General features: G+C 40.5%; 1 protein-coding gene across 1 annotated transcript in view; it reads left to right on the top strand.

Annotated features, from left to right (window-relative positions):
* The window catches only part of JADE2 (jade family PHD finger 2), a 1,034,250-nt gene that overhangs the window by 943,945 nt on the left and 71,810 nt on the right, over window positions 1-18,495 (top strand). Inside the window, exon 10 of the mRNA XM_053717215.1 lies at window positions 10,039-10,156. Coding sequence (XP_053573190.1) covers window positions 10,039-10,156 — 118 coding nt within the window. The remainder of the gene's footprint in view (window positions 1-10,038; window positions 10,157-18,495) is intronic.

Raw genomic sequence — 18,495 nt, 5'->3', positions numbered from 1 at the left:
TGCCAACTGTATATGTACCTTTGACAAGCTATATTTAACATGAACCATCATTGCAGTGTATATGATTGTCAAGATGGCTTTTGCTTAAAAGCATGATCTGCAGTTGTATTCAGTAATGCTTCAATGATTTTGTGAATACTTTCCAGGGAAATGCACACACTAAAGCTAAAAAGGGCAATGATGCCAATGATTATATGGCTGCTTTATATTCAGAAATATTGGATTTCCTTTAATTTAATACACTGCTTGACAAATGCACTTCCCCATGGCACCCCATTAATGACCAGATAATGACTGGAGCGCAATTTAGCGCTCCCACTTGAGCGTTAACGATGCTAGAAGGAAGCTTTTTGCATGCGTCAGGTTGTGCTCTTATTACAGGTTTTTAAAGTTAACTTCTCCCATAGCCTTCAATGGAGCACAAAAAATGCAAAAATCCTAACATCTACTCATTCTTACCCGACCGCATATATTCTCTCTAAATCCGACTTGAAATATGAATATTTCGCATTACAATGTTCTTTGCATAGAAGAATATATTCTATTTATTCTTAAATTAATATTTTTATATACACATTTATTTTTATATATATATATACAGTAAACTCCAAGTAAACCGGCACCCATGGGGATTGGTAGATTCCGGATTAGTGTAGTTTCTGGTTGCTTGAAAGTTACTATTAAAAATAGGCCTAACTAGGTTCTATAGCCCTCACTATACTATAAACGCTGTATTTACTTGATATTAATATTTAAATACAGTAATATTAATGCCGCCTCCGTTCAGTCCTGGGCACCCAGTGGCAGCGTCTAATTCTCACACTGCCTTGTGCTAACAACTTTCAAGAGCAGTTAGGTAGGGTCTGGTGGCATGAAAGGGGCTTGCTTTAACCTTTGAGAGCCCACTATAGAGAAAGGAAGCTGCAGAGCAAAGTTAGTGTTTATTTTAATGTACAGTATCTTTGTTTTTTTTTGTTTGCTTGAGTTCTGGTTAACTGAGAGTTTACTGTATATATATATATATGTATGATGATTTTTTTGGGGGGTTATATATATATATATGTATGATGATTTTTTGGGGGGTTATATATATATATATATGTATGATGATTTTTTGGGGGGTTATATATATATATGTATGATGATTTTTTGGGGGGTTATATATATATATATATGTATGATGATTTTTTGGGGGGTTATATATATATATGTATGATGATTTTTTGGGGGGTTATATATATATATGTATGATGATTTTTTGGGGGGTTATATATATATATATGTATGATGATTTTTTGGGGGGTTATATATATATATGTATGATGATTTTTTGGGGGGTTATATATATATATATATGTATGATGATTTTTTGGGGGGTTATATATATATATATATGTATGATGATTTTTTGGGGGGTTATATATATATATATGTATGATGATTTTTTGGGGGGTTATATATATATATATATATATATATGTATGATGATTTTTTGGGGGGTTATATATATATATATGTATGATGATTTTTTGGGGGGTTATATATATATATATATGTATGATGATTTTTTGGGGGGTTATATATATATATATATATATTCACACACATAGTAACATAGTAGATGAGGATGAAAAAAGACAGAAGTCTATCGAGTTTAACCTATACAAATCTTAACCCCTTAACGACCAAGGACGTACCTGGCACATCCTCAGGGGTTTTAAGCGCTGGAAGCGATCGTGAGAGGGGATTGAGAGTTCCAGGAGTGGGCGGAAGGGGACGAGAGCAGGTGGGACCGCTACACTATGGCAAATGTTTAGTCAGCGGGAAGGAGGGAGAGGGGTGATATGTGTTGCGAAAGGGATCTGGGAGGGGGGAAGGGTATTGAGGGGGGCAGCTACACTTCAGAAAAAAATGTTTTGTTTTGTTTTTTAAAGAAATCCTAATTTGTTACAAACTAAGATGGCGGCAAATAGGTAGAGGGGGGTGGGAGCTGTTTGGGGGGGGTCAGGGAGGCTGGGGGGATCCAATACTGCAGAAAAAATATATATATACATATATATATATATATCGCTATTAAAGAAGAAACAGTAACTCTTAGTCCAGCACAATGGAATCTCACAATATTAATCCTAAAGCCTTAAAGATCTGACCCCATAATATATTAAAACAGACACATAGCAATTGTAATTAGGTTGGAATTTATCATAATACATAACACAAAAATATATACATGTATTGTGTGGCAACAAAAAGAACAAACCAGATAGTCCCCTGTACGTATAAAAGTCAATTGGTATTAACCCTTTTTAGAGGCCTCTATTGTAGGGTGTATAGACATGAATTCACTGGCTATTATTCTCAGCCAAAAAAGTTACACCTTCATTTGGTCTCCAAAGAAATATAGACGTGATGCACTGAAAAGCATAATTAAGTTCACTTGATTGCAGAATGTATAACGCTGAACCAGGACAGCAATTCTAACAATCCCAAATGCACTTAATAAAATGTCACCTAAGATCGACTTAGGGATAGGTGTCATTGATAAGGCAACTTAAATAAGCTTGATTGCAGAGATATTCTGAGCATCTAGGATTCGGACCAGAACATCGTAAACAGCATTCATATACACACTGTGTTCATATGCCTAGTGCTTCCCTCAATCAGCATTTATCAGCATACTGACATAAAGTGTTCCTTATGTTACCTTGTCATTTCTTCAGCATTGTTTGTAAAGAGTAGAGGCACTTAGTGGTATGTACCACGCCTACCTTCTTAGTGCATCACGTAACTTGGGTATACCCGTAAGGCTTGTTGCAACAAGGGATTTCCAGCAGCGGTGGGGATCAGCTGTTCTTCTCAGCCAGAAGAAGCCCGTTGAACTGTGGGTGAAATGCGCATAGCTGTTTGTCAATCGGCGGGGGAACAACTGATCCCCGCCGCTGCTGGAAATCCCTTGTTGCAACAAGCCTTTTCTTGCATAATGGTTAACCAGAGCTCTGAAGTCGCACTAACCCGCCACGGATTAAATTAAATTATGCTCAAGCAAACGTGTTTACTTTCAACTCATAGTACACGCGCAATTTTTTTTGTCGTGGCCAAAGAGCCCACAAAATACCCCTAATCTCTTGCATGTCACTTGTAATCTAGCCCAAAGAAGGTCTGGAACCAAGATTTGTGTACCCTACATTTCTTCCTGGTGTTTGTGTTAAAAAAAAAAAAAGACTTATGTTTATACAACCACAAACAAGCACATGGGGGAGAGCTGAGTCTGAAGGGAAGGCAGGTAAAAGCCAAATTTGGTCCACCCAACTGAACCAAAGGAACTGACGACAGTGTGATGCAACAGGGACTGTCAAATATTTTAGGTCCAGGTGCACCATCCAGTCGTTCAAAGCAAATCTCTTAACATGTGTATAGCCTCCCTCTTGAAGTTGCGGTGCACCACAAAATAATTGTGATCCCTCAGATGATGATCGGACGGTAACCACTTGACTTTTTCCTGACCAGAAAAAGGTTGCTGAGAGAACCCTCTGGGGAATCTAGAGGATCCAGTTCTATAGCTCCTTTGGACTGAAGAGACAAAACCTCCTCTTAGATGAGATTTGGACCCTCCAAGGATAAGCAAATGGGGTTGGGGGGAAGGGGCTGGAAGGGAGTATAAAATAAGTCTATTACAAGCCCCTGGACAGTCTGAAGAATCCATGGATCTACAAAAATTGTTAGTCTAAAACTGTTGCCAGAATCGCCAGTTTAGGGTAAATGTGCATAAGCATTTTCTTCTATGTGAAGAACGTTGGAATGTAAAGTATTTCTTACTTACTTTGGGTTTAGCCCTGTTGGTCTAATGCGGGGTTGGGTTTGCACATGAGCGATAACAGTTTGGTTACTTTTTAAATAGGGCACCCATAGAAGTCTATTGGGAGAAGTTAGCGCGGTCGTGATATTTGAAGTCCTGAAGTAAGCGCCCCTGATCTTTTGCTCATGTTCTAACTTGTTACTTTCATCTTGTAATATGCACGCTAACCTGGCCGTGTTAAAATTTAACTTTTAGCGCAGTTAGCACACAAGTGAAAAAAATATTTAGCCACTTGTAATCTGGCCCTATATTAGTTACTTTTCACTGTTACTTTGTATTTTACTTTTGTATATGAATGTTTTAAACAATACTATGTAAAATGTCTTTTCTCCAACATAGGTGTGTCCGGTCCACGGCGTCATCCTTACTTGTGGGATATTCTCTTCCCCAACAGGAAATGGCAAAGAGCCCAGCAAAGCTGGTCACATGATCCCTCCTAGGCTCCGCCTACCCCAGTCATTCTCTTTGCCGTTGTACAGGCAACATCTCCACGGAGATGGCTTAGAGTTTTTTAGTGTTTAACTGTAGTTTTTATTATTCAATCAAGAGTTTGTTATTTTGAAATAGTGCTGGTATGTACTATTTACTCAGAAACAGAAAAGAGATGAAGATTTCTGTTTGTATGAGGAAAATGATTTTAGCAACCGTCACTAAAATCCATGGCTGTTCCACACAGGACTGTTGAGAGCAATTAACTTCAGTTGGGGGAACAGTGAGCAGTCTCTTGCTGCTTGAGGTATGACACATTCTAACAAGACGATGTAATGCTGGAAGCTGTCATTTTCCCTCTGGGATCCGGTAAGCCATGTTTATTACGATTGTAAATAAGGGCTTCAAAAAGGGCTTATTAAGACTGTAGACTTTTTTTGGGCTAAATCGATTGATTATTAACACATATTTAGCCTTGAGGAATCATTTTATCTGGGTATTTTGATATAATAATATCGGCAGGCACTGTTTTAGACACCTTATTCTTTAGGGGCTTTCCCAAAGCATAGGCAGAGCCTCATTTTCGCGCCGGTGTTGCGCACTTGTTTTTGAGAGGCATGGCATGCAGTCGCATGTGAGAGGAGCTCTGATACTTAGAAAAGACTTTCTGAAGGCGTCATTTGGTATCGTATTCCCCTTGGGGCTTGGTTGGGTCTCAGCAAAGCAGATACCAGGGACTGTAAAGGGGTTAAAGTTCAAAACGGCTCCGGTTCCGTTATTTTAAGGGTTAAAGCTTCCAAATTTGGTGTGCAATACTTTTAAGGCTTTAAGACACTGTGGTGAAAATTTGGTAAATTTTGAACAATTCCTTCATGTTTTTTCGCATTTGCAGTAATAAAGTGTGTTCAGTTTAAAATTTAAAGTGACAGTAACGGTTTTATTTTAAAACGTTTTTTGTACTTGTTATCAAGTTTATGCCTGTTTAACATGTCTGAACTACCAGATAGACTGTGTTCTGAATGTGGGGAAGCCAGAATTCCTATTCATTTAAATAAATGTGATTTATGTGACAATGACAATGATGCCCAAGATGATTCCTCAAGTGAGGGGAGTAAGCATGGTACTGCATCATTCCCTCCTTCGTCTACACGAGTCTTGCCCACTCAGGAGGCCCCTAGTACATCTAGCGCGCCAATACTCCTTACTATGCAACAATTAACGGCTGTAATGGATAATTCTGTCAAAAACATTTTAGCCAAAATGAACACTTATCAGCGTAAGCGCGACTGCTCTGTTTTAGATACTGAAGAGCATGACGACGCTGATATTAATATTTCTGAAGGGCCCCTAACTCAGTCTGATGGGGCCAGGGAGGTTTTGTCTGAGGGAGAAATTACTGATTCAGGGAACATTTCTCAACAAGCTGAACCTGATGTGATTGCATTTAAATTTAAGTTGGAACATCTCCGCATTCTGCTTAAGGAGGTATTATCCACTCTGGATGATTGTGACAAGTTGGTCATCCCAGAGAAACTATGTAAAATGGACAAGTTCCTAGAGGTGCCGGGGCTCCCAGAAGCTTTTCCTATACCCAAGCGGGTGGCGGACATTGTTAATAAAGAATGGGAAAGGCCCGGTATTCCTTTCGTCCCTCCCCCCATATTTAAAAAATTGTTTCCTATGGTCGACCCCAGAAAGGACTTATGGCAGACAGTCCCCAAGGTCGAGGGAGCGGTTTCCACTTTAAACAAACGCACCACTATACCCATAGAGGATAGTTGTGCTTTCAAAGATCCTATGGATAAAAAATTAGAAGGTTTGCTTAAAAAGATGTTTGTTCAGCAGGGTTACCTTCTACAACCAATTTCATGCATTGTCCCTGTCGCTACAGCCGCATGTTTCTGGTTCGATGAGCTGATAAAGGCGGTCGACAGTGATTCTCCTCCTTATGAGGAGATTAAGGACAGAATAAATGCTCTCAAATTGGCTAATTCTTTCACCCTAGACGCCACTTTGCAATTGGCTAGGTTAGCGGCTAAGAATTCTGGGTTTGCTATTGTGGCGCGCAGAGCGCTTTGGTTGAAATCTTGGTCGGCTGATGCGTCTTCCAAGAACAAGCTACTTAACATTCCTTTCAAGGGGAAAACGCTGTTTGGCCCTGACTTGAAAGAGATTATCTCGGATATCACTGGGGGTAAGGGCCACGCCCTTCCTCAGGATCGGCCTTTCAAGGCAAAAAATAAACCTAATTTTCGTCCCTTTCGTAGAAACGGACCAGCCCAAAGTGCTACGTCCTCTAAGCAAGAGGGTAATACTTCTCAAGCCAAGCCAGCTTGGAGACCAATGCAAGGCTGGAACAAGGGAAAGCAGGCCAAGAAACCTGCCACTGCTACCAAGACAGCATGAAATGTTGGCCCCCGATCCGGGACCGGATCTGGTGGGGGGCAGACTCTCTCTCTTCGCTCAGGCTTGGGCAAGAGATGTTCTGGATCCTTGGGCGCTAGAAATAGTCTCCCAAGGTTATCTTCTGGAATTCAAGGGACTTCCCCCAAGGGGGAGGTTCCACAGGTCTCAGTTGTCTTCAGACCACATAAAAAGACAGGCATTCTTACATTGTGTAGAAGACCTGTTAAAAATGGGAGTGATTCATCCCGTTCCATTAAGAGAACAAGGGATGGGGTTCTACTCCAATCTGTTTATAGTTCCCAAAAAAGAGGGAACGTTCAGACCAATCTTAGATCTCAAGATCTTAAACAAGTTTCTCAAGGTTCCATCGTTCAAGATGGAAACCATTCGAACTATTCTTCCTTCCATCCAGGAAGGTCAATTCATGACCACGGTGGATTTAAAGGATGCGTATCTACATATTCCTATCCACAAGGAACATCATCGGTTCCTGAGGTTCGCATTCCTGGACAAACATTACCAGTTCGTGGCGCTTCCTTTCGGATTAGCCACTGCTCCAAGGATTTTCACAAAGGTACTAGGGTCCCTTCTAGCTGTGCTAAGACCAAGGGGCATTGCTGTAGTACCTTACTTGGACGACATTCTGATTCAAGCGTCGTCCCTTCCTCAAGCAAAGGCTCACACGGACATTGTCCTGGCCTTTCTCAGATCTCACGGATGGAAAGTGAACGTGGAAAAGAGTTCTCTATCTCCGTCAACAAGGGTTCCCTTCTTGGGAACAATAATAGACTCCTTAGAAATGAGGATTTTTCTGACAGAGGCCAGAAAAACAAAACTTCTAGACTCTTGTCGGATACTCCATTCCGTTCCTCTTCCTTCCATAGCTCAGTGCATGGAAGTGATCGGGTTGATGGTAGCGGCAATGGACATAGTTCCTTTTGCACGCATTCATCTAAGACCATTACAACTGTGCATGCTCAGTCAGTGGAATGGGGACTATACAGACTTGTCTCCGAAGATACAAGTAAATCAGAGGACCAGAGACTCACTCCGTTGGTGGCTGTCCCTGGACAACCTGTCACGAGGGATGACATTCCGCAGACCAGAGTGGGTCATTGTCACGACCGACGCCAGTCTGATGGGCTGGGGCGCGGTCTGGGGATCCCTGAAAGCTCAGGGTCTTTGGTCTCGGGAAGAATCTCTTCTACCGATAAATATTCTGGAACTGAGAGCGATATTCAATGCTCTCAAGGCTTGGCCTCAGCTAGCGAGGGCCAAGTTCATACGGTTTCAATCAGACAACATGACAACTGTTGCGTACATCAACCATCAGGGGGGAACAAGGAGTTCCCTGGCGATGGAAGAAGTGACCAAAATCATTCTATGGGCGGAGTCTCACTCCTGCCACCTGTCTGCTATCCACATCCCAGGAGTGGAAAATTGGGAAGCGGATTTTCTGAGTCGTCAGACATTGCATCCGGGGGAGTGGGAACTCCATCCGGAAATCTTTGCCCAAGTCACTCAGCTGTGGGGCATTCCAGACATGGATCTGATGGCCTCTCGTCAGAACTTCAAAGTTCCTTGCTACGGGTCCAGATCCAGGGATCCCAAGGCGGCTCTAGTGGATGCACTAGTAGCACCTTGGACCTTCAAACTAGCTTATGTGTTCCCGCCGTTTCCTCTCATCCCCAGGCTGGTAGCCAGGATCAATCAGGAGAGGGCGTCGGTGATCTTGATAGCTCCTGCGTGGCCACGCAGGACTTGGTACGCAGATCTGGTGAATATGTCATCGGCTCCTCCTTGGAAGCTACCTTTGAGACGAGACCTTCTTGTTCAGGGTCCGTTCGAACATCCGAATCTGGTTTCACTCCAGCTGACTGCTTGGAGATTGAACGCTTGATCTTATCGAAGCGAGGATTCTCAGATTCTGTTATCGATACTCTTGTTCAGGCCAGAAAGCCTGTAACTAGAAAGATTTACCACAAAATTTGGAAAAAATATATCTGTTGGTGTGAATCTAAAGGATTCCCTTGGGACAAGGTTAAGATTCCTAGGATTCTATCCTTCCTTCAAGAAGGATTGGAAAAAGGATTATCTGCAAGTTCCCTGAAGGGACAGATTTCTGCCTTGTCTGTGTTACTTCACAAAAAGCTGGCCGCTGTGCCAGATGTTCAAGCCTTTGTTCAGGCTCTGGTTAGAATTAAGCCTGTTTACAAACCTTTGACTCCTCCTTGGAGTCTCAATTTAGTTCTTTCAGTTCTTCAGGGGGTTCCGTTTGAACCCTTGCATTCCGTTGATATTAAGTTGTTATCTTGGAAAGTTTTGTTTTTAGTTGCAAAGAAGGAACGTTTGTTGCACAATTTGGATGTTGTTCGCGCTCTAAAATTCTATTTAGATGCTACAAAGGATTTTAGACAAACATCTTCCTTGTTTGTTGTTTATTCTGGTAAAAGGAGAGGTCAAAAAGCAACTTCTACCTCTCTCTCTTTTTGGATTAAAAGCATCATCAGATTGGCTTACGAGACTGCCGGACGGCAGCCTCCCGAAAGAATCACAGCTCATTCCACTAGGGCTGTGGCTTCCACATGGGCCTTCAAGAACGAGGCTTCTGTTGATCAGATATGTAGGGCAGCGACTTGGTCTTCACTGCACACTTTTACCAAATTTTACAAGTTTGATACTTTTGCTTCTTCTGAGGCTATTTTTGGGAGAAAGGTTTTGCAAGCCGTGGTGCCTTCCATTTAGGTGACCTGATTTGCTCCCTCCCTTCATCCGTGTCCTAAAGCTTTGGTATTGGTTCCCACAAGTAAGGATGACGCCGTGGACCGGACACACCTATGTTGGAGAAAACAGAATTTATGTTTACCTGATAAATTACTTTCTCCAACGGTGTGTCCGGTCCACGGCCCGCCCTGGTTTTTTTAATCAGGTCTGATAATTTATTTTCTTTAACTACAGTCACCACGGTACCATATGGTTTCTCCTATGCAAATATTCCTCCTTAACGTCGGTCGAATGACTGGGGTAGGCGGAGCCTAGGTGGGATCATGTGACCAGCTTTGCTGGGCTCTTTGCCATTTCCTGTTGGGGAAGAGAATATCCCACAAGTAAGGATGACGCCGTGGACCGGACACACCGTTGGAGAAAGTAATTTATCAGGTAAACATAAATTCTGTTTTCCTGGAACATATAGCATTTATTAACAATGCTGTCTTTAATTGTGATACTAGAAAAAGATATTGTTGGCATCTTCTTTTTCCCAGTAATTTAAGCCATTTGAATGAATTTTCTTTGGAAAACTGATTCATACATCTGCATTAACAAAACAAATCTTTATGCTTTCACAGGTTAGAAATTTATGTTACATGATCACCAGGCGTGAAAAGATGAAACACTCCATGTGCAAGCTTGAAGAGCAGATTTTTGAGCTACAAATGAAGCTTATTGAGAAAGATCTTCACCCTGGTAAGAAACTAAAACCAGAGGTATTTAGAAATACAGAACAAAACAGTTTACAGGTAGCCCTCAGTGTACACCGGGGTTAGGTTCCAGAAGGAATGGTTGTAAATAGAAACTGTTGTAAATTGAAACCCAGTTTATAATGTAAGTCAAAGGGAAGTGAGGGAGTTAGGTTCCAGGCCCCTCTCAAAATTGTCATAAGTAACACCTAATGCATTATTTTTAAAATTTTGAAATGAAGACTTTAAATGCGAAACAGCATTATAAACCTAATTAAATAATCACACAACACAGAATGTATCATCAAACGAAGTTTAATGAACAAAAACATTTGCTAAACGGCATTATAAACCTAATAAAATAATCACACAACACAGAATGTATCATCAAACGAAGTTTAATGAACAAAAACATTTGCTAAACGGCATTATAAACCTAATAAAATAATCACACAACACAGAATGTATCAGCAAACTAACGGCTAGATTTAGAGTTTTGTCAGTAACGACCCGCGTAGCTAACGCCGGCTTTTTTCTGGCCGCACCTTTAAAATAACTCTGGTATTGAGAGTCCATATAATGTCAGCGTTAGGCTCCAAAAAAGGAGCGTAGAGCATATTTAACGCAACTGCAACTCTCGATACCAGAGTTGCTTACGGACGCGGCCAGCCTCAAAAACGTGCTCGTGCACGATTCCCCCATAGGAAACAATGGGGCTGTTTGAGCTGAAAAAAAACCTAACACCTGCAAAAAAGCCCCGTTCAGCTCCTAACGCAGCCCCATTGTTTGCTATGGGGAAACACTTCCTACGTCTGCACCTAACACCCTAACATGTACCCCGAGTCTAAACACCCCTAACCTTACACTTATTAACCTCTATTCTGCCGCTATCGCTGACCCCTGTATATTATTTTTAACCCCTAATCTGCCGCTCCGTAAACCGCCGCTACTTACATTATCCCTATGTACCCCTAATCTGCTGCCCCTAACACCGCCGACCCCTATATTATATTTATTAACCCCTAATCTGCCCCCCACAACGTCGCCTCCACCTGCCTACACTTATTGACCCCTAATCTGCCGAGCGGACCGCACCGCTATTATTATAAAGTTATTAACCCCTAATCCGCCTCACTAACCCTTTAATAAATAGTATTAACCCCTAATCTGCCCTCCCTAACATCGCCGACACCTAACTTCAAACATTAACCCCTAATCTGCCGACCGGAGCTCACCGCTATTCTAATAAATGTATTAACCCCTAAAGCTAAGTCTAACACTAACACCCCCCTAAATTAAATATAATTTAAATCTAACTAAATTAATTAACTCTTATTAAATAAATTATTCCTATTTAAAGCTAAATACTTACCTGTTAAATAAATCCTAATATAGCTACAATATAAATTATAATTATATTATAACTATTTTAGGATTTATATTTATTTTACAGGTAACTTTGTATTTATTTTAACCAGGTACAATAGCTATTATATAGTTAAGAACTATTTAATAGCTACCTAGTTAAAATAATTACAAATTTACCTGTAAAATAAATCCTAACCTAAGTTACAATTAAACCTAACACTACACTAGCAATAAATAAATTAAATTAAATACCTACAATTACCTACAATTAAACCTAACACTACACTATCAATAAATTAATTAAATACAATACCTACAAATAACTACAATGAAATAAACTAACTAAAGTACAAAAAATAAAAAAGAACTAAGTTACAAAAAATAAAAAAATATTTACAAACATAAGAAAAATATTACAACAATTTTAAACTAATTACACCTACTCTAAGCCCCCTAATAAAATAACAAAGCCCCCCAAAATAAAAAAATGCCCTACCCTATTCTAAATTACTAAAGTCCAAAGCTCTTTTACCTTACCAGCCCTGAACAGGGCCCTTTGCGGGGCATGCCCCAAGAAGTTCAGCTCTTTTGCCTGTAAAAAAAAACATACACTACCCCCCCCCCCCCAACATTACAACCCACCACCCACATACCCCTAATCTAACCCAAACCCCCCTTAAATAAACCTAACACTAAGCCCCTGAAGATCTTCCTACCTTATCTTCACCATACCAGGTTCACCGATCGGTCCAGAAGAGCTCCTCCTATGTCCTGATCCAAGCCCAAGCGGGGGGCTGAAGAGGTCCATGATCCGGCTGAAGTCATCATCCAAGCGGGAGCTGAAGAGGTCCATGATCCGGCTGAAGTCTTCATCCAAGCGGGAGCTGAAGAGGTCCATGATCCGGATGAAGTCTTCTATCAACAGCATCTTCAATCTTCTTTCTTCGGGAGCCATCATCTTCCATCCAACGCGGAACATCCTCTTCTCCCGACGCCTACTAGCCGAATGACGGTTCCTTTAAATGACGTCATCCAAGATGGCGTCCCTCGAATTCCGATTGGCTGATAGGATTCTATCAGCCAATCGGAATTAAGGTAGGAAAATTCTGATTGGCTGATGGAATCAGCCAATCAGAATCAAGTTCAATCCGATTGGCTGATCCGATCAGCCAATCAGATTGAGCTCGCATTCTATTGGCTGATCGGAACAGCCAATAGAATGCGAGCTCAATCTGATTGGCTGATCGGATCAGCCAATCGGATTGAACTTGATTCTGATTGGCTGATTCCATCAGCCAATCAGAATTTTCCTACCTTAATTCCAATTGGCTGATAGAATCCTATCAGCCAATCGGAATTCGAGGGACGCCATCTTGGATGACGTCATTTAAAGGAACCGTCATTCGGCTAGTAGGCGTCGGGAGAAGAGGATGTTCCGCGTCGGATGGAAGATGATGGCTCCCGAAGAAAGAAGATTGAAGATGCCGTTGATAGAAGACTTCATCCGGATCATGGACCTCTTCAGCTCCCGCTTGGATGAAGACTTCAGCCGGATCATGGACCTCTTCAGCTCCCGCTTGGATGATGACTTCAGCCGGATCATGGACCTCTTCAGCCCCCCGCTTGGGCTTGGATCAGGACATCGGAGGAGCTCTTCTGGACCGATCGGTGAACCTGGTATGGTGAAGATAAGGTAGGAAGATCTTCAGGGGCTTAGTGTTAGGTTTATTTAAGGGGGGTTTGGGTTAGATTAGGGGTATGTGGGTGGTGGGTTGTAATGTTGGGGGGGGGGGGGTATTGTATGGTTTTTTTTACAGGCAAAAGAGCTGAACTTCTTGGGGCATGCCCCGCAAAGGGCCCTGTTCAGGGCTGGTAAGGTAAAAGAGCTTTGAACTTTAGTAATTTAGAATAGGATAGGGCATTTTTTTATTTTGGGGGGCTTTGTTATTTTATTCGGGGGCTTAGAGTAGGTGTAATTAGTTTAAAATTGTTGTAATATATGTTTGTAAATATTTTTTTATTTTTTGTAACTTAGTTCTTTTTTATTTTTTGTACTTTAGTTAGTTTATTTCATTGTAGTTATTTGTAGGTATTGTATTTAATTAATTTATTGCTAGTGTAGTGTTAGGTTTAATTGTAACTTAGGTTAGGATTTATTTTACAGGTAAATTTGTAATTATTTTAACTAGGTAGCTATTAAATAGTTCTTAACTATTTAATAGCTATTGTACCTGGTTAAAATAAATACAAAGTTACCTGTAAAATAAATATAAATCCTAAAATAGCTATAATATAATTATAATTTATATTGTAGCTATATTAGGATTTATTTAACAGGTAAGTATTTAGCTTTAAATAGGAATAATTTATTTAATAAGAGTTAATTAATTTCGTTATATTTAAATTATATTTTATTTAGGGGGGTGTTAGTGTTAGGGTTAGACTTAGCTTTAGGGGTTAATACATTTATTAGAATAGCGGTGAGCTCCGGTCGGCAGATTAGGGGTTAATGTTTGAAGTTAGGTGTCGGCGATGTTAGGGAGGGCAGATTAGGGGTTAATACTATTTATTATAGGGTTAGTGAGGCGGATTAGGGGTTAATAACTTTATTATAATAGCGGTGCGGTCCGGTCGGCAGATTAGGGGTTAATAAGTGTAGGCAGGTGGAGGCGACGTTGAGGGCGGCAGATTAGGGGTTAATAAATATAATATAGGGGTCGACGGTGTTAGGGGCAGCAGATTAGGGGTACATAGCTATAATGTAGGTGGCGGCGCTTTGCGGTCGGCAGATCAGGGGTTAATTATTGTAGGTAGCTGGCGGCGACGTTGTGGGGGGCAGGTTAGGGGTTAATAAATATAATACAGGGGTCGGCGGTGTTAGGGGCAGCAGATTAGGGGTACATAAGTATAACGTAGGTGGCGGTCGGCAGATTAGGGGTTAAAAAATTTAATTGAGTGTCGGCGATGTGGGGGGACCTCGGTTTAGGGGTACATAGGTAGTTTATGGGTGTTAGTGTACTTTAGAGCACAGTAGTTAAGAGCTTTATGAACCGGCATTAGCCCAGAAAGCTCTTAACTACTGACTTTTTTCTGCGGCTGGAGTTTTGTCGTTAGATTTCTAACGCTCACTTCAGACACGACTCTAAATACCGGAGTTAGAAAGATCCCATTGAAAAGATAGGATACGCAAATGACGTAAGGGGATCTGCGGTATGGAAAAGTCGCGGCTGAAAAGTGAGCGTTAGACCCTTTTTTGAGTGACTCCAAATACTGGCGGTAGCCTAAAACCAGCGTTAGGAGCCTCTAACGCTGGTTTTCACGGCTACCGCCAAACTCCAAATCTAGGCCTTAGTTCAATGAACAAAAATATTTTTTTACTTGCATTTTTCTGCAAACAGTTCTCTGCATTGTTAGCATGTTAGATAATATGGGGTCTGCAGCTATTCTATGCATTCCAGTCTGGACTGATTTATAGGCACCCTGACCTTCAAGCAGCTGGGCAGGAAGATAAAGAAGGAAGTGGCTGCTAGATCTTGTTCCTTTGAAAGCTGCTTGATAGCTCAGGTCTGCTTACACTGATTAATTTCAGCCTTTTTGGCTTGCATATCTTTGCTGCAGCACAAGCGGACAGCTCCACCTGCTGACCTGCCCTTATTTTCAATAGCAGTCACATGACTGAAAATGGGTGCTATTCTGAAACGGCGCAAATTGAACCATCGTAAACTGAGGGCCACCTGTATTTTATCTTCTCTTTTGTATTTTATCTTCTCTATACTATTCACAGTAGCTTCCATCCAAATCTATTAACATGTGATCATGTGAAAACATCAGATTCCATTTTCTTCCTTTTCTTTGGCATTTCAATATATCAGAATCCCAGCTATTTGAACTAGGTAAACTATTTCAAAAAGTGTTTTCTAAACAATTGAAAAAATCAGTAGAAAAACATGTTTACAGGTTATCTGATTTAAAGTGAATGAATTGTAGGTGCACTAAGTCTTAAGAGATCCGAAATCCTTTGGTTTTGTTTAGTTTTTTTGTCTGTTATTTTGCTTATTATTATACAAATTAAACATGGCAGCTTTGGAAGCCAATAAAAAAGCACATTATAAATGTCACAAGATATTGCAGTATTCCAAATGGACTGTACAAATATACACCTAGATTACGAGTCTTGCATTAGCCTTAGAAAGCAGCGTTGAGAGGTCCCAACGCTGCTTTTTAACGCCCGCTGGTATTACGAGTCTTGAAATGACAGGTGTACCGCTCACATTTTTGGCCAGACTCGAAAATAACGCAAATCCACTTATGTCAATTGCATATCCTATATTTTCAATGGGACTTGCATAACGCCGGTATTACGAGTCTTCCAAAAAGTGAGCGGTACAGCCTCTCCTGTCAAGACTGGTACCGCATTTAAAAGTCAGTAGTTAAGAGTTTTATGGGCTAACGTCGTAGCATAAAACTCTTGACTAAAGTGCAAAAAATTACACTAACACCCATAAACTACCTATTAACCCCTAAACCGAGGCCCCCCATATCGCAAACAATAAAGAATATTTGTAACCCCTAATCTGCCGAACCGGACATCGCCGCCACTATAAAAAATATATTAACCCCTAAACCGCCACCCTCCCGCATCGTAAACACTACTTAAATTACCTACCTACATTTATTAACCCCTAATCTGCCGCCCCCAACGTCACCGCAACTATATTAAATGTATTAACCCCTAAACCTGAGTCTAACCCTAACACCCCCTAACTTAAATATAATTTAAATAAATCTAAATAAAATTACTAGAATTAACTAAATTATTCCTATTTAAAACTAAATACTTACCTATAAAATAAACCCTAAGCTAGCTACAATATAACTCATAGTTACATTGTAGCTAGCTTAGGATTTATTTTTATTTTACAGGCAACTTTGTATTTATTTTAACTAGGTACAATAGTTATTAAATAGTTATTAACGATTTAATAGCTACCTAGTTAAAATAAAGACATTTACCTGTAAAATACATCCTAACCTAAGTTACAATTACACCTAACACTACACTATAATTAAATTAATTACCTAAACTAAATACAATTAAATACAATTTAAAAAAAATATCTAAAGTTCGGAAAAAAAAAACACTAAATTACAGAAAATAATAAAATAATTACAAGTTTTTTAAACTAATTACACCTAATCTAATCCCCCTAATAAAATAAAAAAGCCCCCCAAAATAATAAAAAGCCCTACCCTATACTAAATTACAAATAGCCCTTAAAAGGGCCTTTTGCGGGGCATTGCCCCAAAGTAAACAGCTCTATTACCTGTAAAAAAAGTACAATACCCCCCCAACATTAAAACCCACCACCCACACACCCAACCCTACTCTAAAACCCACCCAATCCCCCCTTAATAAAACCTAACACTATCCCCTTGAAGATCACCCTACCTTTAGAAGTCTTCACCCAGCCGGGCCGAAGTCCTCAACAAAGCCAGGCGAAGTGGTCCTCCAGACGGGCAGAAGTCTTCATCGAAGCCGGCCAGAAGAGGCCCTCCAGACGGGCAGAAGTCTTCATCCAGGCGGCATCTTCTATCGTCATCCATCCGGCGCAGAGCGGCTCCATCTTCAAGACATCCGACGCGGAGGATCCTCTTCCAACGTCCAACTGAAGAATGAAGGTTCCTTTAAATGACGTCATCCAGACGGGCAGAAGTCTTCATCGAAGCCGGCCAGAAGAGGTCCTCCAGACGGGCAGAAGTCTTCATTCAGACAGCATCTTCTATCTTCATCCATACGGCGCGGAGCGGCTCCATCTTCAAGACATCCGACGCGGAGAATCCTCTTCCAAACGAAGTCCAACTGAAGAATGAAGGTTCCTTTAAATGACGTCATCCAAGATGGCATCACTTGAATTCCAATTGGCTGATAGAATTCTATCAGCCAATCGGAATTAAGGTAGAAAAAATCCTATTGGCTGATTGCAGCCAATAGGATTTTTTCTACTTTAATTCCGATTGGCTGATAGAATTCTATCAGCCAATTGGAATTCAAGTGATGCCATCTTGGATGACGTCATTTAAAGGAACCTTCATTCTTCAGTTGGACTTCGTTTGGAAGAGGATTCTCCGCGTCGGATGTCTTGAAGATGGAGCCGCTCCGCGCCGTATGGATGAAGATAGAAGATGCTGTCTGAATGAAGACTTCTGCCCGTCTGGAGGACCTCTTCTGGCCGGCTTCGATGAAGACTTCTGCCCGTCTGGAGGACCACTTCGCCTGGCTTGGTTGAGGACTTCGACCCGGCTGGGTGAAGACTTCTCAAGGTAGGGTGATCTTCAAGGGGTTTAGTGTTAGGTTTTATTAAGGGGGGATTGGGTGGGTTTTAGAGTATGGTTGGGTGTGTGGGTGGTGGGTTTTAATGTTGGGGGGGTATTGTACTTTTTTTTTTTACTGGTAATAGAGCTGATTACTTTGGGGCAATGCCCCACAAAAGGCCCTTTTAAGGGCTATTTGTAATTTAGTATAGTGTAGGGCGTTTTTTTATTATTTTGGGGGCTTTTTTATTTTATTAGGGGGATTAGATTAGGTGTAATTAGTTTAAAAAACTTGTAATTATTTTATTATTTTCTGTAATTTAGTGTTTGTTTGTTTTCGTACTTTAGATAAATTTTTTAAATTGTATTTAATTGTATTTAGTTTAGGTAATTAATTTAATTATAGTATAGTGTTAGGTGTAATTGTAACTTAGGTTAGGATTTATTTTACAGGTAAATTTGTCTTTATTTTAACTAGGTAGCTATTAAATCGTTAATAACTATTTAATAACTATTGTACCTTGTTAAAATAAATACAAAGTTGCCTGTAAAATAAAAAATAAATCCTAAGCTAGCTACAATGTAACTATTAGTTATATTGTAGCTAGCTTAGGGTTTATTTTATAGGTATTTAGTTTTAAATAGGAATAATTTAATTAATGATAG

This window comes from Bombina bombina, chromosome 6 (assembly GCF_027579735.1).
Source record: "Bombina bombina isolate aBomBom1 chromosome 6, aBomBom1.pri, whole genome shotgun sequence".
Classification (NCBI taxonomy): domain Eukaryota; kingdom Metazoa; phylum Chordata; class Amphibia; order Anura; family Bombinatoridae; genus Bombina; species Bombina bombina.
This window is presented reverse-complemented; position numbering and strand designations above follow the sequence as displayed.